Source organism: Eurosta solidaginis, chromosome 5 (assembly GCF_040869045.1).
Source record: "Eurosta solidaginis isolate ZX-2024a chromosome 5, ASM4086904v1, whole genome shotgun sequence".
Lineage (NCBI taxonomy): Eukaryota > Metazoa > Arthropoda > Insecta > Diptera > Tephritidae > Eurosta > Eurosta solidaginis.
In genome coordinates, this window is record NC_090323.1 from 253,558,396 (window position 1) to 253,581,014 (window position 22,619).

The window sequence follows — 22,619 nt, forward strand, 5'->3', positions numbered from 1 at the left end:
GAGAGTCACCGCCATTCACCGCCGTCATCACCATCTGCTAAAAGCCACCGTTAGCTAGTACTCCCTCTCTCTCTGCGGAGAACCGCCGTCCTTGGATCATAATATTCTCGGCGACACTACCTAGAAAACATCACTCTCTCTCTCTCTCTCTCTACTGGATTCAGGGTTGTGGATATTCTATCCTGAGAGCCGCGTATGTGTGTGTGTTCGAAATCAATACAAGTGAAGTGGGCCCTCCACCCGACTCTCGATTGACTGAGCATACCTCAGCCTTTGACCAAACCCACCTTATAAATGATCTCGAAGCTTTCTCGACATCATCCCAACATCGCTTTATTACCCTGTGATAGTCTCGTTATTATCCAGAACCAATCATGAAATGACCTGAAGATATCGAAAGTGATATCGAAATAAAACTTGAAATCCAGTCTACTTATTGAATTTAAGTCGTTCCTGATACAAAATAACCACAACAATAACAAAAGAAAGCAAAGCTGTGCTTTCGTCGCTCGAAGTCTGGTGAAGTTTTTCAGAGAGCTTCAGTGAGCTCAAGATGCGATTTAGAGGTTGTTAAAAGTTTCTAGTTTCTTGAGAAGTGTTGGCACTCTATAATTTGCTGAAAGTTTCAAGTTTCTTAAAGGGATTAATAAATTCAAATGTTTCGTCTTCTTATTATAGCGATAAATACGCTCCCCGAAGGTTTTGAGGAGTATTATCGATGATGGTAATCCTTTGCCGGTTATTCATCCGATATGTTTCGAAAATTACTTCATTAAGATAATAGCCTGAATATCTCGCGAACGGTTCGAAGTGACCATGTCGAACCATCTAGGTCTGTGGATTTAAGTCGCCTGTTACAACAGGCATTACAGGCCTCGGGAACATTTTAATCTCCATTACCCGCTGCGGAAAGAGTTTCGTCTCACCAACCATATTAAAGAACTTGCAACCAAATGCTTGCAAAAATGCTCGTAAACACCTCGAGAATAATTATCCCCCTTTCACTATAATCATGAACTCTGCCTTTCATCTCATGTGCAACGGACATTGAGGCAGCACTACGTTTCATCCATTCCTTCCTACATATTCTACATACATTCACATCTTTTACTTGTTTCTGAATGCAATGCACGCAGTCGCGAACAACTGTTGGTGTTGACGTTGTTGTTGTTGTGTCGCTGTTGGTAGAACCTGTGCCAAGCACGCACCAAGAAATTCCTGAATCTTGTTCTGAATGAAATCGGAATGCACAAACGGTAAAAAATGCAACAAGTGCCGCCGTCCGCTGCTACTGTGCTGCCAGTCATTGCCCCACCACCGAAGTTGTTTGGCTGTCCAACGCGATCACAGTGATGACACCGACTGCGCCCCTTTTACGAGTTGTTGCAATTGCATTGAAGCTCATGAAGAGCGTAAGTACAGCCCGCATTTTTATTGAATAAACTTTGTGTGATCGTCAGTCAGTCTTTAGTTAGTGCTGGGCACGCGACATTATGCGATTTATATATGTTTGTACGTATGATGTGGGCATGCGCGTTTTCGGTCGTTGCATTTTTTTGTTGTTCTTCTTCTTCGTTGTTGCATTGATATGCTTTTTTCTTTTTTTTAACTCAGATTATCTTGAAATTTACAAAGCGAAATTAAGCTGATCTCGCTCAATCCATTATCATAAACATCATCATCACATCATTATCATTTGTATCAGTGAGCGCAGACGGTATTTGAGCTTGCGATTATACCCGTTTTGTGTCTCTTACTCGCTGCACGCTGCACGTATGCCTTTTCAGTGTTCGGACTTAAGCATAGTTGGGGGGGATTTAGAAATTGTTATATTACGGTTTCCTTAAGCTCGTGCTCTGGCCCAACAATGACTTGGAACGCAGCTTGTTTTTCCACATCGGTACAGAGGGATAACGGACAGTACCAATGCGGTGAATGAGAACGACGAAGAAACCATGCACTGTCTCCGTAACGTTTGAAAGTCTTTGTTGTTTGGTAGGAACGGGAAAGGAACGTTGCAAGTATACTGTCACAGGATGCGAAGACTAGCAACCCTGCATCTCCGAAGAGATTTAGGCCGAGCTTCTCTTCCAATTCGCATCGTGCTCCTTATAATTTTTCCTAAAAATTGGCAGGACGGGACCTGCATGTTTTACGTCGACTCCGAACGGCATCTGCAAGGCAGATGAGTTTTCACTGAGAAGCTTTTCGTGGCAGAAATACACTTGGTGTGTTTGCCAAATCGAGGTCTAGGGGCGACCCCGTTTAGAAAAATCTTTTTTTATGATTGAAAAAACGTGTTTCAAAATTTTTGATTTTGCTTTGCCCGGGAGTTGAACCCAGGATGTCCGATGTGGAAGGCGGAGCATTCTACCGCCACCGCCACACCGCGGCCGCGACCGTAGACGAGGATAATATAAGAGTTATTGGGGCCTTCTGTGTGTACATGGTGGAACTATACCAAGAAGAAGAGGTTAAAACAGCCCTCCATAGAATGAAACTTAGAAAAGATCCAAGAACTGATGGAATAACTGTGGAGGTAATTCTTCCAGCGGCAAATAACTGTGCAGACTTTTATCCACTGACATCTCAGCTGGTTTTCATTCCAAAAAGCTCTCCGTCTGTTAGTTAAATACTGCTGGAAAAATTATGCAAAGCCGTCTAAAGCTACGACCAATGGCAGCAATAGAAGATAGACCATGGTTTACGGAGAGGTCAATAGATGTAAGAGCAGAGTAAGCCCCACCCAGAGAGTTTTGCTGGTCACGCTGAATGTCAGAACTGATTTCAACCCACCTAAGTGGGAAATCATGCTTGATGCATTAGAAAAAAATATCGCAATATCTGCTAAATATCTTGAGGGTTTGCCAGAGGTACCAGTCTCTATTGACGCGCGGTCAAAGAAAGCAAAGATAAAAGGCAAAGCTATCTACGGTTGAGTGCAAATCCCCGATATCTGGAATGTTCTTTCCAACTACATTCTTTAATACCATGAGCCGTCAAACGCCAAATACAAGGAAGTCTCTGCTCTATATGAGACGAAGTACCGGAAGTGCCGAGCCGCTATCACCTTGTACTAATGAGTAGGGCGCTACGTATTGCTTCAATTGACCGCACAAAGTCCGCATAAGCTGTCCTGGTTATTGCGGAAACCATACGGACACACCTTCTCGCTGAGGAAGAAAAATCAATTTTCCGCCTCTGATTATCTCCAGAGAATGGAAAAGGTTGAAAATTCGAAATGTAGATCCATAGAATCCATAATCCTCGCGGGAGTCAAGGGACTGTGTAGTGCAACCCTTTAAAGCGAATTCTGTTTATTTAGCGAACGAAGCGCTGACGATGCCAAGTTTCTCATGGAAGGAGGTGGTCGTAGGACCTAGAAGGTTGAACGAGGTCATATGAAATCGTTACCGAGATGGTCGGGTTAGTGTCTTAATGGTTCTGTGTACCGAAAATTACCGGACTTAACGTCGGTAAAACTTCCAAAGCCTTCAGGGAGTATCCTTATGGCTACAAGAAATGCCGTTACTTTTCACAACAGCAAAGAAGGATGACCTGCATACGTACCATAAACTGGAAGACGGTTACCTTGCCCAATAAAGAAGAGGAGCTAACCAGCTGATCTAGCGCGCTTCCGTACATGAAGCCTGCCAAAAGTTAGGTGTAAGTGAATAGCCGGCCAAGAGAAGAGAGTCTAACTAGCGAGAGGAAGTTGCAAGCCCCTTAACCTGCTCGGGGTGGGGTTTTACGCATTTTTTCTTTTCTTAGTTGCCAGTTGAAACCTGAGGCAGCATCTTTAAAGTGGATCACGTTTTTCTAAACTTAGTCTCAATGCACACATCATTTTTAAGTGTACCCCATCAACATTTTATTAACCACATACACGTACACTATCTCAAAAGTATTTTATGACTTCGCATATCCAAGCAATGTTGGTTTTTTTCGTCATTCAAGCTTTACCTTTCTACATCAATCACAACGGCATTGTCCAGCCTTTGCCATTATGACATCCACATATATGTTGGATTGTGTAACAAAATCAGATCGTTCTGGCGGCGTCTACTAGGTGCAAATGTATAGCACGAGCTCATGGCTCCGGGGACGTCATTGAATGTGTCAGCTTTACTGGGTTTAGTTAGCGCTTGGCGCTTGCAGGTGAAGACACAAACATTTTCTATTGAAATAAATAAATGATTTTTTTTTCTGTTGTTGCATTGAGAGGCAGGAATGCAAAGAAATAAACCCGCAAAATGAAACGGAACAGATTGCATGATGCATCACAGCAAGCGCGACGGTAGCTATCCTCCATTGGCTACTGGCTACCAGCTGAGCTTTGTACATCATCAAATACCAACTGTGCAACGCGCTTGCAATGCTTTTGGAATAGGCGCGTGCTTCATCGGTTTTAGTAAATCAATGCTATGCCATAAATGGTAATCGTTTTACAGATTGAATAATCGCAACAACAACAGAGCTGCAGCCTTTGTGCCACAGCACCGAACAACGGTGTGGCGTAAATGTTGCATGTGGCATGTGGCATGTGGCAAGTACTTGATCATATTGTACGTAAGTAGAAATGCATTTTATGCTATTGCTGTTGTTGTTACTGGTTTTTTGTTGTAGCGTACTAGAATAAATTACGTATTAATTAGCAATAAATGCAGGTATCCATTCATAAAATTTGCACATTTCAAGAGCTCTTACCAATGAGTTAATAATCATTTCCTTATGTTTCTTAAAAAAATTATTTAATTCATATATAATCACAGTGCAATTTACTGTAAACTGGTGAGCTTTACATTGGACTCCTAACATTTATTCCAATATAAGGTTAGCTTTTAAAACAAACTGCTTTATCGACTTCGAATTATATAACATAATGGAAACGCCTTTGACTTCAAATGACCAGCTTTTGTTGTCAGCCTTTTGACCTTAGGAAGTCCAAGCATTACTTCCTGTTTCGAGCATTCTGGAAAATGTGAGCTATCAAGGCTGTGACCAAATATTCTAGCATCAGTGATTTTGCCCCAGCGAGTATCACAGTATATCACAGTGATAACTTGAACGAAATTTCCTTGACTTACTGACTGTGGCGGCAAGTGTGCTTCGTTCCCAATCACCCCTAACAATAATGACAATTACATACCCAGTCACAGCTCATTAGGATCCTGTGATTTGTGCTAAGTGCCTTAGTATTACTAGGCTTCTCGTATTTGCTAAGATGACGGAGTTATTTTATAACATAGGTCCTGGTTTTTGATAGGCGTTTTCAGTTTGGTCGTTAGATAAACTTCTGGTAATACTACAGACGCATTCAGTCTATGTGAGATCCTTATGGACCGGCCAGTTCAACCTAACCTAAGTGTTACTAGACTCGCTAGCAGTTTAGTTGCCACAATATGAATCGATGAATCCGTGATTTATTCTACTATGTCCCCTTTTATGCCAATTCTTGAATTCAAGTCAGTCGTGGCATAGGCGAAGGGGTGAGAAGAGAGGGAAAGAGTACAACAGCTTCCGTATCGTCAAGGCGTTTAAAATTTGTTCTTGCAATCTCTCCTCTCACTGCTTGTATGCCATTTTTTGTTTCACACTTTCTTTCAAGAAAAATTGATAAAAGTAAAGTACAAATATATATTAAGATATATTGACCTTATATCACTAATCAGTCATAGTCACGAATAAGAATCACTGCGAATGTGAATATCCTGTACATTCTTGTACAGGGACTGCTCTATATCCTCCTGCTTCGGGGAGGTATTGAACCCAATCCGGATCCATAACCTAATCTCGGTCTGGTTTTGGTGCGTGTGCCGGAAACGAATCTTTTTAGGACGATCACACTCATGGCAGTGTGTCACGTGCAAAGGATGGTTGCATTGCACGGGTTGTTCTAGGCTAGATCCCCCCAGCATTTGTCGCCAACGTCACTTTGAATATCTTTTCTGGGACCTTGCTCTTTACGCACATGGAAGTCCCGTTATGCGCCTTAGCCGCACCTCCTCCCCCCTCCCCCCTCTACCTTCTAACAGTTCCGCTGCTCAGCAAGCCACAACCAGTACCTGTTACGGCGCCACCATCTCACACAGCCACTCCAGCCCACAACTACAATCTCGGTAGCAAGGTAAGTAGCAATGCTGAGCACCAGCTTCTGCCCTTGTCTTCTCCGACTCTTTCCGGCACTTACACACAATTAGGTCAGGGAAACAGACTTTTTGTTCCTATCACAATGGGCACCGTTTGCCAGTACAGAACATATGTGCTGCCACATCTGCTCAATGCGACGGTGGTCAAATACGGGACATTAATCAATGCATTAGACAGCATATGGTCAAACATAAGCGGGCGAAATGGAAGAAACATTTAAAAAATTGTAACCTATCTGCCGGTGTAGGTAGGCGGTCTACCGTAAAGCCCTATCAAATTCAACTAAGCACAACGACAAAATATCCTTCGCCTTCGGCGATAAAGTGCCACCGCATACGAACAAATGTGCGAACGCTTTTTTCCGGCAATATGTAATGTGTACCTCGGTCGACAAATCTAAACCACGGCACGTCATTGCAAGACTTGGAAGGGTCCCCCCTTCCTCGTTGACTCAAAAGGTGGAATACAATTTATCTGTCTGGTGGTGCCACAGGGTGGTGTCCTATCCACGATTTTGTTTAACTTTTATAAATCGAAACTCCCTTCGCTACCAGGAGGATTTACTATTGTATCCTAAGCCGATGACTGCACGTTAATGGCTACAGGCCCCGGCCCACTCATTCATGAGATATGTAAAATAATAAAGGACTATCTCCGTAATCTCTGCAGATTCTTCGTCTCGCGAAACCTGACATTGTCACTCCTACCAAATCATAGGGGACCTTGTTTACAACGTACACAAACGTCGATGGCATTACGCTATATCCAGAAATACTGGGTGTGACGTTCGATGAGGATCTACATTTTGGCGAGCATGCATCCGCAATTGTACCTTAAACCCAGAGCCGTAATAGAATCCACAAATCTCTTGCCGGCAGCACTTCGAGTAAAGATAAAGATACGCTCATTACCACTTACAAAGTAATTCGCAGGGAGCTTGCATGCTACGTGTCCCCGATATGGTCTCCAAGTCTAAAAGTTACTCACTGAAATAACTGTCAAAACACAGCTCTCAGAACTGCTGCATTATGTTCCCAGAACTCCATTTACACAGTTGAGGTGAAAGAACTCCCCATAAGAAGGAGAAATGAAATGCTAAACGAGCGTGTCTCATGACCCTATCATTCCAGTCAATCTCTTAATCTTAGTGCATGTGTCAGAGATCAATATATTATTACAGCGCAAGTCGAAAGAGTTATGAGGAAATAACTTATGGAGATCTGTACACAGAAAGAAAGCACAAGAATGGAATCATAACGGTAAATAAAGAAGCAGTTTTAGCATATCGATTAAAATGTTTAAATATATTCGAATAATATAAATGGTTGGAAATCCTTTTTACTTTAAGCATTTAAAAACGAGAAATAAATAAATAAATCCTTAACCAAAATCCATTTGTAGGAATTACTTCAAATATTTACATACAATCTGTAAACAAATTAATAATTCTTTATTTACAAAGAATAAGAAGTATGCAAAAAATCAATCAAATAAAATGCAATACAGATGTCGATAAAAACATTTACCGACAACAAAAAAAAAAATTACAAATATTGTACTTTCATTGAGGATATTTGAAAGAACAAATTAGGGATGTGGCGAATATTCGCATTCGCATCAAATAAGACGAATATTTTGCGAGTTTTGACTTTAGTAAATAAAGTTAACTACTCAACGGTGAAAAAAGCAGTCACCACACCACATTTTTAAACCCACAAATCGAAGAAATATTTTGTTGTGGTAACTATAGCAGTGATGATAATCATGGTACATTTGTGCTTTTTTGGTACATTTCTCTTCCCGAAAGTACGTTGGTACTACATTGACATATTTGGTACATTTTTGTAAGATACAGCACTACACTTGAAGTCATTTGCAAAGCAGCTCTGAATGTACAAAAAAAATTTTAAAATTTTCGAAGAAAATATATAGTTAAGTTGTTTTGTTGCCGATCACAATTTGCCATTTGCAATTATGGCTCATTTAAATATGCTTATGAAAAATAGCATAACTGATTCTAAAATTGTGAACAAATTTTGCATCAATAGAATTAAAGCACAGAAAATAATAACTCAAATTTAATTTAAATAAAAGAAAATTATAAATCCATAATTGCATTTTGTCAGAAGAATGATTACTCTATAATAATAGATGAAACGACTGATATATGTATATCAAAAAATTTGGCAGTTACGATTCGAATTCTGTATAAAAAGTGCATTGATAGATTTTAGATTTAATACGTTTGACCGATAGTAGCACGGAGGGTACTTTTAATTCCATTATAAAATCTTTGAAAGACCATTCAATACCACTTGAAAAAATTATTGGTTTCACTGCCGACAATTCCAATTTAAAATTTAGCTTCAATGGCCGCTTGTGATGTATTTCCCAACAAAATTGATAAATTCTTAAAAGACCTAAACTATCATTTTTGTAACAGCCCCCTTAGGAAGGCAGCCTTTCAGAGTTTTCAAGAACATTTCGGTATAGAAATGCATGTTATACTAAAGTACGCCCCCACAAGATGTCTTTCTAGACAAGCAGTCATAGATAGAATTCTTGAGCATCGGGATACCCTCAAGTATTATTTTAATCCTTACGTATTTGAAAATAAAAGCAGTAATCAAAATATTAATCTTTTATCTGAAATGTTTCAAAGTCCTATTTATAACATATATTTTACATTTCTTTTTTAATATTTTAAATGAAATAAATAATGTGAATATAGAAATGCAGTCCGAAGATATTCGCATACATTTATTTATTACCAAATGTAAAATTTTATAAAAAAAAATCTTATTTAGACTCCAGTCCTATTTGGATTCAGACGAAAATCACTTAACCCCAGATGAAGTTTACTGCGGTGTTAATGTGGATATTATTCTATCAAACAAAATTTTCGAAAAGGATGACATACATATATCTAAGAGCTGTGCTAAAAACTTTTATATACAATTTTGTTGTCCTTTATTAAAGAAAGTAAATTTGTATGATAGAACTTTATTGTGGGCTGCGAAGCTTTCACCAGAAAGTATTGGGTTTGTTTCCGAAATTTGCATTTGATAAAATAGGGAAAATTAATTCTGAATTTGGAGCTTTAGCAGAGCATGAGAGCCTTAAAAAATTCAAGAATTTAAATATATGCAGCTTTTCGGAAGAATTAAGATCAGTTAAAAATAAATTAAATGCGCAAATGTTTTCCAATATTTATAGAATAGTTCAAGGCATATTGTCGATTCCACATTCATCCACAAACGTAGAAAGGATATTTTCTATACACAATTTAATTAAAACTAAGTGTAGAAATAGAATTCAAACAAACACAGTTTCGAATTTAATAAAAATCAAAGACTTGATGAAATCAACTAACAATTGTTGTCATAATATATATGCGAAAAAAAGCTTTTTGTTAACTGAGGTATTTAAAGAAGTCAAAGAAGAAGAACTGTTATTGATTGAAACATGAGTTCTTAGTATAGATGTAGGCGACAATTTGTCAAATTTTATACCTGAATCTAAATCTTTTGTACCTTAAATGTTTGTATGAAATGTTTTTGCATTGAATGCAGTTGTTATTTTTCTTAATATTAATTTTACGTTCCTTACTGGTACTCAATAAAGAAATGTTTTTATATATTTACATAATTGCACGCTTTAATCGATAAATTTCTTTTATTATTTTTACTGCAAAAGTATTTCTTCATAAATCATATTTCCCTGTTATACTATTTCCCTGTATATTTGTGTTAGAAAGTTTCCTGACTAAAAACAGTTTTTGGATAAAGAAGCAGAATATAGCTCCAGTTTGGTTCAAATTCACATCCGAAGACTTTTGGTACATTTTTGGATGATTTGGTACATTTTTTCCCCCGTTTGGTACAAAATAAAAAAATCCATTTATCATCCCTGAACTATAGTATACCTAGTAACTATAGTACCCTAGTAACTATAGTACCCTAACCTGTAACCCATGGTGGAACCACCAGGTGAAGTAAATAAAAAAAAAGATGGAAGATGTACGCTATCTGAAACGGGTAGGGATGTATTTTCGACGGTGAGAAGAGGGTAGAATTTTTACCCGATTTGAAAAAATAGGTGTAGAAAAATAAATACCTTGCTACGAAAGCCATTACAGAAACTGCTATTTTCAACATATCAGTGCCACCTACCGCAAATGTAAAATTGAATACAAAGGACCAGTGCGAGTTTACATTACTTTTAAGATCGAATAAAAATAAAGAATTCAATTTGGCCACTTTAGCTGTGATAAGCAGTAAAATTTGATGGATGCGGCAAAAGTAAACTGACCTTACCTTCAACTGCAGTTGAAACTTTCATTGAAAAATCGGACATAAAAGAAACATGTGTTAGTCATATATTGCAGGTTTATACGTCAGTTATTTAGTTGAACTTGTCTGCCTTTTTTGATGAAAAGTTTTACAGTAACACTTGGAAGTGATCGTGATACTCTTAAATGTGTTTCCATCCCTTAAAATCCATTGACGTGTTCATCTGCTTTGTTGATTTGTCGGGAGTAAAATATATTCTCCTCCAAATAAAAATAACAAACTTTATCAGAAGATGTCCCAACATTTCTTGACAGTTGAATTCATGATGTATTACTTATGTTACCAAGTTATTATTTACCAAAATATGTCAGGGCATATACTAGCCTAGCGGCAGTCCGCCTAGATACAGCATATGTTTTTATTGTTGTTGTTGTTGTTGGTGCATTAACGATAAAGACAATCACCGAAGGCTTTGGGGAGTATTATCGATGTTGATGGCCCTTTGTCGGATAAAGATCCGGCACGTTCCGGTAACAAAGCACCATTAAGGTAATAGCCCGACCATCTCGGGAACTATTAATATGACCAACCAACCTTCTAGGCCATCCCGTCTCCCCACCGACCATAAGGAACTTGGGGTCGCCATGGCCTCGCCTGCTAAATATGTGTATGATACATTAATATTGTCTCGCGCAGGTGAGGTTGACAAATGGGTTGCGGAAGCTTTGTAGCTATAAAGCTTTGTATTGCGCTTATCAACCCCTTGAATCCCAAGATCAGAAGATGCTGATCCGAAGCGAGCTGGATTCATATATTCTAAATTACAATCCTTAAGTGTAACATACCCCTCATCTTAGTGGTCTGAGTTTTAGGGCAAACCAGCAACAGTGAGTTACAATTTTTTTTTTATATTTAGAATAATATTGTTTTAGCGAAGCATTTTCAAAATAAGGTATAATACGACAACTTTGGTGTTCTTGTAGGAACGAGAAAAACATTCTTTGAAAGTCTACACTGGCACTGTACAGGGGAAGATCATTGGTTGAATACGACGTGAATGCAAATAGTTTGTTTCAACAAAGACCTGTTTCAATTTTTTTGGGAACAAGTTAAACATATATAATAAAAACATCAAAATTATGGACGTATTAGTTTAGGACGGCCTTACTAATGGAAGCCAGCACCAAACGAAGCATCTCTTTAATTAAATCCAGTAAAGGTCCATCGATATTCACCTAATAGCTTATGTGAAAAAAGTGCTAAAAGTGGCATATTTTACTCCTGAAAAATGCAAAAAGCAACACTTTTTCGAGGACAACATTGGTGAAAAATTCTCAGATAGCCAAATGAAAGAACAAAGAAGAACCAACCAAAAAAAACTTCTTCTTATATATTATTTCTAACTGCTGTTTTTATGTATGGTTCCCTTATTCACTCTTATTTGGAATCCACATCTATAAATAAATGTTTGGTTGTAAAGATGGGGATTCGTGCTATTAACGAGCTTTGGGCATTATTAGTCGTAGTGCTTTTGTTTAGCTATATTTTATTAAAATAATTTGTTAAAAATAAACGATTGTGAGCACACAAAGAAATCTATTTGTGCTCTGGCACTATTGTGAATGTTTGATTAGAACTAACACTGCATTAGCGGCAGTTGCTAACATTCGCCAAATGGCAGCGCAAGTGCTTGTAAGTTTATAGATGTTTGATTGATAGAACAGCTGTTTTCTGTTGATATTTGATATGAGCATATATGTAATACTCCTATATTGCTACAAAAAGCTAAGTACATTCCCAAACATCAGAGTGCCGATATATTGCTGTTTAAACGTTTTTGTTTTTGTATTCAATAATCGAATGTACCTAAATTTAAATTTTTTCTTATCACACTAATGCCGCTACAATCACATAAATTTTATAGGCTGTCTTGTTTTGATTTCGAGTTCAAAACACATTGCGAGCATTTTCTATTATACATATATGACACTATTTTATTTTCGTGTTTTTTTTTCTTTTATATTATCTTAAATTTTTTGTCGCACTCCCTCCTAATACGGCTTCAGTACTGGTGTAAGTGTGTAAACTATATTTCAAAAAACTAACGAAATACAAAAAAAATACAACCTAGTTCATTAAAAACAAACGAGCCGGTTTGTATTCGATAGGTTTTTTTGACATTCGGCCGTGTTTTCTTTATTTTTTTCTGACAAATGAAAATTTTATTTTTAGTTTGAAAATTTGGTGCATAAAAACACAATTAAAATCAACTTTCTTGAGAAGAAAGTGAACCATTAGAGACCGAAATAATTTTCGCGTGTTATTTGCATTGTTTTTATACTCAGCTGAGCAAAGCTCACAGAGTGTATCAATTTTGTTCGCATAACGGTAATCCGTAACGGCATAAACTTATCGAGATAGATATAGACTTCTATATATCAAAATTATCTGGGTGAAAAAAGAAATTCATTTAGACATGTCCGTCCGTCCGTCCGTCCGTCTGTGCGTTAACACGATAACTTGAGTAAATTTCGAGGTATCTTGATGAAATTTGGTATGCATGTTCCTGTGCACTCATATTAGATCGCTATTTAAAATGAACGAAATCGGGCCATAACCACAACCACTTTTTCGATATCGAAAATTTCGAAAAACCGAAAAAGTGTTATAATTCGTTACCAAAGACGGATAGAGCGATGAAACTTGGTAGGTGGGTTGACCTTATGACGCAGAATAGAAAGTTGGTAAAATTTTGACCAATGGGTGTGGCACCGCCCACTTTTAAAAGAAGGTAATTTAAAAGTTTTGCAAGCTGTAATTTGGCAGTTGTTGAAGATATCATGATGAAATTTAGCAGGAACGTTACTCCTATTACTATATGTGTAACAAATAAAAATTAGCAAAATCGGATTACGAACATGCCCACTTTTTAAAAAAAATTTTTTAAAAGTCAAATTTTAACAAAAAATTTAATATCTTTACAGTATATGAGTAAATTATGTCAACATTCAACTCCAGTAATGCTATCGTGCAATAAAATACAAAAATAAAAGAAAATTTCAAAATGGGCGTGGTTCCGCCCTTTTTCATTTAATTTGTCTAGGATACTTTTAATGCCATAGGTCGAACAAAAATTTACCAATCCTTGTGAAATTTGGTAGGGGCATAGATTCTATGACGATAACTATTTTCTGTGAAAATGGGCAAAATCGGTTGAAGCCACGCCCAGCTTTTATACACAGTCGACCGTCTGTCCTTCAGTTTGGCCCTTAACACTATAACTTGAGCAAAAACCGATATATCTTTACTTAAACTTAAACTTAAACTTAGTTCACGTACATATCTGAACTCACTTTATCTTGGTATAAAAAATGGCCGAAATCCGACTATGACGACGCCCACTTTTTCGATATCGAAAATTATGAAAAATTAAAAAAATTCCATAATTCTATACCAAATATGAAAAAAGGGATGAAACATGGTAATTGGATTGGTTTATTGACGCAAGATATAACTTTAGAAAAAACTTTGTAAAATGAGTGTGACACCTACCATATTATTTAGAAGAAAATGAAAAAGTTCTGCAGGACGAAATCAAAAGCCCTTGGAATCTTGGCAGGAATACTGTTCGTGGTATTGTATATATAAATAAATTAGCGGTACCCGACAGATGATGTTCTGGGTCACCCTGGTGCACATTTTGGTCGATATCTCGAAAACGCCTTCACGTATACAACTAAGGGCCACTCCATTTTAAAACCCTCATAAATACCTTTAATTTGATACCCATATCGTACAAACACATTCTCGAGTCACCCCTGGTCCACCTTTATCTCGAAAAAGAGTCCACCTATAGAACTAAAGGCCACTCCCTTTTAAAAAGCCAAGCAATTGAAAATGAAACTCTTTGCTTTTCTTCGACTTTTCAGGACTCACTTTTTGTTAACCCTAAAGCCCTACGGAAGTCAAACAATTTAAAAAAAATTTCGATTTTCTTCAAATCATACCCAAAACAATGGAAAACAAAACAGGGCAGCAAATTTTCAGTTTGTAAATTCGTTGTTTTCATATTTTCTTGAAAAACCGGCCACTATCGACTATTCGAATAAGCTATTAGGACATTATCAAAAGTTGTTTAGTAAATATATCGATTATTACTAATCAATGAAAACAACTTTTCGATTAGTGACAGATTCGACTATTCGAATATTTCTTTTTGTTTATAATTCTTTATAAGTACCGTGAATTGCAAAGTCGTTGTGGAGTTATTGTTAGCCATCAGCAGCTCACATATTTTGCACTTTGGTTCGTAAATCTTTATGACTACAAAGTGACAATTGAATGGACCTTGACTTGAAGTAAAAATGGGTACTGCTCAAATGGAATGGCAAATTTGACATTCGAATTTCAATAGCTGACATGTTGGCAATTTATTTTCGTTTGCCAGCAGGCCACCATCAATTAAATAATAAAATGGTTTTTGAACTAAATGAACACACAATTTTTGCGTGGGCTTTGATTTCTAGTTAGTAATATGACATAATGAATAAAATTTATGATGCCAGCTGATCAGGGGATGAGCTTGAGGCAGTTTTTGATGTAAGTCTATTTGAACTAGTGAAAACCAAGCATTAATCGAAAAATCGATTGCAAATAAGAGCTATAGGGCTAACGCTAATAGCCAGTTCAAAGTTAATTTAGCCTCCCCAAAATATGCCCACATAAGTTGTTTTGTGACTAACATAAAAATATTAGTTTATAGTCAGCATAGAAGTCATGTAGGAGCTGGTATAACGGACAAACTCCTAGGCCAGTGCATGTAAAAATAGTCAGCTCACTTCTAGGTAAAGTATACGACTTTTCAAACAGTACTGGTTGCAAGGTTCTCAAGTAAAAATCGATTTGTAGTTATGGTTCCCTACTGGGATGCTACTAAATTTAAAATAAGTGTGTCAAATTTATCTATTCAGGCATTGAGAGATTGATTAAAAGCAACATTGCTGATTCCAGGATAGTTCTAGTATCAGTTTGAAGCCTGCCTCAAAAGAAATTTGCCCTTTTCGCTTGCAATCAACCTGTTTTTCGAATTCAACTTTAATACGATAAATGGACAGAACGGGATAGAAAGTTGGAAAAATCTATACATCACCTGCACCCAGCCTAGCTGTGTCCTATGATAGATAACAGTATCTGCAACAGTGGCCAGTAGGAAAACCCTATGTTTAAATGAGTTTCAACCGCTATTCAAGTTCAAAATCAAATCAAGCAAAAATGTTCAGCCGAAGCCGAACCTTCGGTTTTACTCTAGTATCTAAACACGTAAGTTCTTATAAATGCAACGCATCAAATCCAAGTAAATTTCTTAAAGCAGAATGAAGTAAACATCAACGATTGCAATTTGAACAAATTTAATGACAATAACAACAATAATAACAACGTAAACATCAGCAAGGATACAAGTGACTATGCATTAGGGATGTGCGGTTTCGAGCAAGTAAAGAAGCGGCTCGCGCAAGATCGGCACCATTGGCCAAAATAAGATGTAAATCCGTACGATATAAAAAAAAATTGGAATCAAGGTAGCTATTGTTATGAAGTATAAATCGACAGCTCAGTAGAATATCACACTTACTCATATTTGGTTTCAAAAACCGCCTACCTTAAGAAAGGTTTGAAAAACGTCCTGTATTAATTTTTCTTTTAGAAGAGCACTCTACTGCAAAATCTTTTTCAAAGCTGGCCAGTCTTGGAAGTAATCCTTATCTCAAGAACATTCCAGCATGATTTCAATGCATTTTTAGCGGTTATAAGGATTTTACTGCGATTTGACTGTCTCCCAGTAAATTTCTACAGCTAAAAATTTTTTGATTCACATACAGTGGGTTAAGTTAGGTTGAACTGACCGCTCAATAAGACCTCACATAGACTGAATGTGTCCATAGTGTTAGCAGAATTTGTTTGACGACCAAACGTAAGAACCCTAATGAGGTGCCACGATTTATGTTATAGAATGACTCCGTCCACTTGGCAAATACTAAAATTTTCTAGGACCTAGTTTAATTGCTATGTACTTCGAGACCAGGCAAGTGCAGGACACAAACACAGAATGTACAGAACAATTTTTTCCTGCAGCTCGCACATTCTACATCTGCTGTTACTGACGTGGCCTATCTTATAATCATGTGACACCAGAAGGCAGTGTTCAGTTAGTTTGCTCATCGTGAGCCTTAAGTCTTCTCTCTTAAGAGATATGAGCCACTTTGTGAGTTTAATATCGTAAGATTTGCACATGATCTTAGAAATTTCGCAGCTCCGTGCTTCTGTCCATGCCTTTCCTGCTTGATGGATCATATGCAACTCCTGTCTCCTTTTAATGTCTCCCAATGTGCTGCACCCTCCTGTGCAAACTCATAGGCATTTTCTTTAGCTTCTATTTATTTATGACCGGGAACCCCGTACAGATGTATGCTCCTCCCGGAGCGAAGTTTTTCCAATGCTTCTTTGCATTCCAGAACACTTCTTGATGTGTACTTGTAATGTGTAAGATTATTGCCTTAATTGCCACCAATATATGCATTGACGCGACATTTTTCGGTAGGACCCTCATCCGGTTACTCAGTTTTGTGTATCACTAATGCCTACACAAACACGGTATCATAGATATAATATGCAGGTATAGCGCTCATCTGCACCTTGAAGTTGCAAGTAGCAACAACAATTGATACTTGAATGCTAAAGACACCAATGAAAAAGTAGCCAATCCAAACACAAACAAACAAGATTTGGTCTTAATGGAATTGCAATAGTAAGCATTTTTTGAGTGGACTCACGTACGTGTACATATGTATATGCGTAAGTAACCTTGCGCCCAACAAAAAAAATGCCCATTAAAAAAAATACTTACAGCTTAAGACTGTGAAACAACGTAGGGTATAAGGCTTATACGTAATGTAAGTTAAGAAAGATCAAGGCAAGAAGGGTTTTACTCACACAATTTTTGGGCGGGCCCTCAAACTAGCATACTATTGTAAAACACGAAACAAAAAGATCACAAATATTCAAAGTGCAAATTAGGTAAAGGATATTTACTTAAAGTGGACACAAAATTGTCAATTGTTAAAATGGGTCCATATGTATCTACAAGGCATTTAATAAGCATGTATGAAAATACTTATGTACATCAAATACGTATGTATGTGTAGGTGACGAAAATATGCTTCCATCTCATTTCGGCTACTGAATAGAAAATGCTCAGCAGGGGAGTCCCTGAACACCCTCATCAATACACACTTGCCAAGATGATATTACCAGTAAAAAGAAAGGCCTCTGCATGAGCTCTCAGCCGTCAGAGATTCGCAGTTAACAGTTTCTCCTCATTTAAATTTCTTAGCTTCGATGGCGTGACCCAGTGGTACTCTGGCTGGAAAGGGCCTACAGAGCTAATATCACTCTACCCTATTTTACACAAAGCTGGAGGAAAATAGAAATAACCTTCCTGTCTAAGGAGGATAGACGAACGCACGAAAATGCCAAAGACTACAGATCTATAAGCCTCAAATTATTCATGCTTAACGCACTTGAGAGGCCGTTGGACATCTACTTCACGTCAATATTGACAAGGCCTAGCCTATCAAAGACTCAGCATGCATGCATGAATAGCGTGTAACTGAAACTGCCCTTCATGAACTCATTGGTTTTGTAGAGCAATCACTTCACAACAAACAGTACACCCTTGTTGCCTTCTAAGATATAGCGGGTGCTTCAACAACACACAAATCAGAGCTATTATCAAATCCCTCCAAAGGGTCCGAGTGTATTACCATAGCGGTCATAAAGCCCCTCCGAGCAAACGGTGTGTTAGTATGGTGTCCTTTAGTAAGAAATCAAACAAGACACAGCGGCAGCAACTGAAGCACTTTGGCCGAATTTAACGGATATGTTATTCTTAACCAGCTGCCATTGAACCTCGACCTACCGCTGACAGCTAAAAGCTCTGCCATCACACTTAGCAAGTTTAGAAGCTGAAGCGAAAAGCTGCATGGATACGGCGGTATCCCAAAAATGCTCCCCACTGTGGATGTGGTAACATATTACCTTTCACCCACATTGAACTTTGACAAGAATTTCAAAGTGAGGTGTCCCTCAAGAACGGGCTGGGCAACCGACATAGTTTACAAATAGGACGGAACGACACTCTACACAGGCGGGATCAAAATGAATTGCGGTGTTGTTGCGAGTGTTTTCTCCGAACAGCTAAAAGTCGCAATATACATTCGTCTTCCAAACTTAGCTAGTATCTCCCAAGCAGAAACAACAGGTATAGAGAGGGCCTGTAATTTGCTGTTCGAGAATCAGGTAAGCAATGGTGAGATATGTCTGTCCAAGATATGTCCAGGAAAGATATATTCAAGATCACATCCACTATTATAGGACAATGGCCGTTTAGCTCACATGCGGAATGAATGAGAACGACAGGTTCAATGACAGGTGCGAGAGCTGTAGTGAGAAGCGCAGCCCTAACGAACATGAGGTGCCGAACCCTAGCCAGTTTTGTGCTGACCGACTTAGGGGCGGTGTCAAAATGCTCAATAAAGGACATCAGTAGGTTTATTGATCTAACCAAATGGTTTGAGTATGCACACAGGGTACATTATATAATTGGTTCCTGCGTCTAGAGAGCTAGAGAGACCGGGTAGCATAGCAACCAATCAGAATATGCCTTATCTTACCATAAATACACATGGAGCTTAACTATAAATGGCGTTTATCAATATTATTCTAAGATTTTGAGATAGAACGTTTTTAAAAATTTGAAAAAGAGCTTCTTTTTTTAAAAAAAATATCTGAAGGGAGTCTGCTTCAAAGCGGCTACCGAGATTCAACTCCGAATTTAGAGCAGACAACAAATAAAAGTCTTCAGATTTGTAGCCATTGATTATTCCTTCAATCTTTATAAAACTTGGAAAATAAGGATAATACTTAATCATAATTGCCGCATATTAGTTTTTTAATTACTTCCAAATCAATTGGCTAATCTGATTTAACGCTTTTCTCTGCTAAAACGCATTTTGTACCGAAGATCGTTAATCATCTCATAATTTAATGCAATTCAGATTTTCACAAAAAACTTTATAGGTATAAATAGTTTATTTTAAAAAATTAAAAGTACGAAATATTTCGTTCAACACTTACCACATTTACGAAATCCTGAAAGGTAACATATCCAGGTCCAATTGGCAAACGCGCTTTTTTCGCACGCTCATGCAGCAATTCTCTTTTATTCATAGGCACTTGTGATAAGAATTCGGAAGATTTTAACGCCTTTACAAAGTCATCAACAGTTATCTCACCGAAGCCTTCCGGATCAAACTATCAAACGGAAAAAATCATAGAGAAAAATTTTAACAACTACTAAAACTTGATATACTAAAAATATAAATATAATAGCTGGGTTTTTTTTCACATTTATATATATACTAGCCTTTACCCGTGGCCCGTCCGCAAGGAGAAAATGAAATATGTGGGCTATTCACGTTAGCCTGCTTATAAAGTTATCTGTTTAAAATTTTGTTTCTGTCTAATGCATTTTATTTTTGTAATTGAATAAAAAAAAGAACTTTATGAGCTGATAACCTGATAGGATCCCAAAATGATAACGAAATTATCCAGAAAAAGCCACGAAATGACCCCGACGCTATCGCGGACGGATCCCGAAAACCATCCAGAAACGCCCCGGAAGTGTTTCCAAAAGTTCCCGAAGTAGTCCCAAAAAACCCGAAATGACAACGACACGATTCTAGACTTATCCAGAGAACCACACAGAAATGATGCCTGAAGGGTACCAAATTGATCCCGAAATAGTCCCGAAAAAGTTCCGAAATTACCCTGACGGGCTCCCGGACGGATCTCAAACACCATCCAGGAAGGGTTCCTAAATTATCCCGACATAGTCCAGAAAAAGCTCCGATAAAGTTCCGAAATGACCCCGAGGGATCCACAACGGATAGCGAAAACCATAAAGAAATGATTCCGGAAGGGTCCCAAAATGATTCCGAAATAGGCCGAAAATGGCCCCGATGGAATCCCGCACGGATCCAAATGTGATCCCGGAAGGGTTTCAAAACTATCCCGAATAAGTAACAAAAAAAATCTCAAAATGAATCTTACGGCATCCTGGACGGATCCAGGAATGATCCCAACATGGTCCCGAAATGACCCTGATGGATCCGGCAAACGATCAAGAATTGATGCCGGAAGGGTCTTCAAATGATCTCGAAATAATACAGATAAAGTCATGGAATTACCCCTAAGTGGTCCCCAAATGATCCCGAAATAGTCCCGAAAAAGTCCCGAAATTACCCTAATGGGTTCCCGTACATATCCCTAAATCCATCCAGAAGTGATGCCGGAAGGGTCCAAAAATGATCGCGTGTTGTCCCCGAAAAAGTCCCTAAATGACCCCGACGGGATCCCGGACGGATACCCAAAACTATCTAGAAATAATGAAGGAATGTACCCAAAATGATTCCGAAAAATTCGTGAAATAACTCCGACGGAATTCCGGACGGATCCCGAAAACCATCCAGAAATGATCCCGAAATAGTCCCGAAGAAGTCCCGAAATGTCCCTGACGGGATCTCAAACGGCCCCCTAACTGACCCCGCGGGGATCCCGGACAGATCCCGAAATCCATCCAGAAATCATTTTGGCCCAAAATGATTCCGAAATAGTTTCGGAAAAGTGCACAAATTACCCTGACGGGATCCCGGACGAATCCTGAAAACCATGCTTAAATGATCCCGAAAAAGTCCCGAAATGACCCCGACGGGATCTCGGACGGATCCCCAAAACTATCTAGAAATGATGAAGGAAGGTACCCAAAATGATTCCGAAAAAGTCCTGGAATAACCCCGACCGGATTCCGGACGGATACCGAAAACCATCCAGAAATGATGCCGAAAGGTACACCAAATGATCCCGAAATGATCCCGATGGGATCCCTTACGGATCCCGAAAACCATGCAGAAATGATGCCGGAAGGGACCCAAATGATCCCGAAAGAGTCCTGAAATGACCCTGACGGGATCCCGTACAGATCCCGAAAACAATCCAGAAATGATGTCGGTAGGTACCGCAAATGATCCCGAAATAGTTCCGAAATGACCCCGTCGGGATCCCGGAAACTATTCAGAACTGATGCCGGAAAGGTCCTCAAATGATCCCGTATTAGTCGAGAAAAAGTCTTGAAATGACCCCGACGGGGTCCCTTACGGATCCCGAAAACCATCCAGAAATAATGCCGAAAGGAACACCAAATGATCCCGAAATAGTTCCGAAATGACCCCGACGGGATCCCGGACTGATCCCGAAAATTATACAGAAATGATGCCGGAAAGGTCCTCAAATGATCCCTTAATAGTCCCGAAATCACCCTGAAGGGATCCCCGACGGATCCGTGAAACTATCCAGAAATGACGCCGGAAAGGTTCCCAAATGATCCCCAAATAGTGCCGAAATAACCCTGACGGGATCCCGGACGGATCCCAAAAACCATCCAGAAATGAAGGCGAAATGGTCCCCAAATGATCCCGTATTAGTGGCGAAAAAGTCTCGAAATAACCTCGACGGGATCCCGGACTGATACAGAAAACCATCTAGAAATGATGCCGGAAGGTACCCCAAATGATCCCGAAAAAGTCTTGAAATGAATCCGACGGGATCCCGGACGAATCCCGAAAAACATCCAGAAATGCTGCCGGAAGGGAACCCAAATGTTACCGAAAAAGTCTCGAAATGACCCCGACGGGATTCCTAACGGATACCGAAAACCATCCAGAAATGATGCCGAAAAGTCCCCAAATCATCCCGTATTAGTCGAGAAAAAGTCCCGAAATGACCCCGACGGGATTCCGGACGGATCCCAAAAACATCTAGAAATGATGCCGGAAAGGTCCTCAAATGATCCCGTATTGGTCGAGAAAAAGTCCCGGAATGACCCCGACGGGATCCCGGACTGATCCCGAAAGCTATCCAGAAATGATGCCGGAAAGTTCCTCAAATGATCTCTTAATAGTCCCGAAATGACACTGAAGGGATCCCCGACGGATCCCGGAAACTATCCAGAAATTATGCCGGAAAGGTTCCCAAATGATCCCCAAATAGTGCCGAAATGACCAT

General features: G+C 38.8%; 1 protein-coding gene across 1 annotated transcript in view; it reads right to left on the minus strand.

The window, feature by feature from the left end:
- Window positions 1-22,619, minus strand: part of stet (stem cell tumor) — a 108,055-nt gene that overhangs the window by 46,693 nt on the left and 38,743 nt on the right. The window contains exon 4 of the mRNA XM_067789810.1: window positions 19,635-19,811. Coding sequence (XP_067645911.1) covers window positions 19,635-19,811 — 177 coding nt within the window. The remainder of the gene's footprint in view (window positions 1-19,634; window positions 19,812-22,619) is intronic.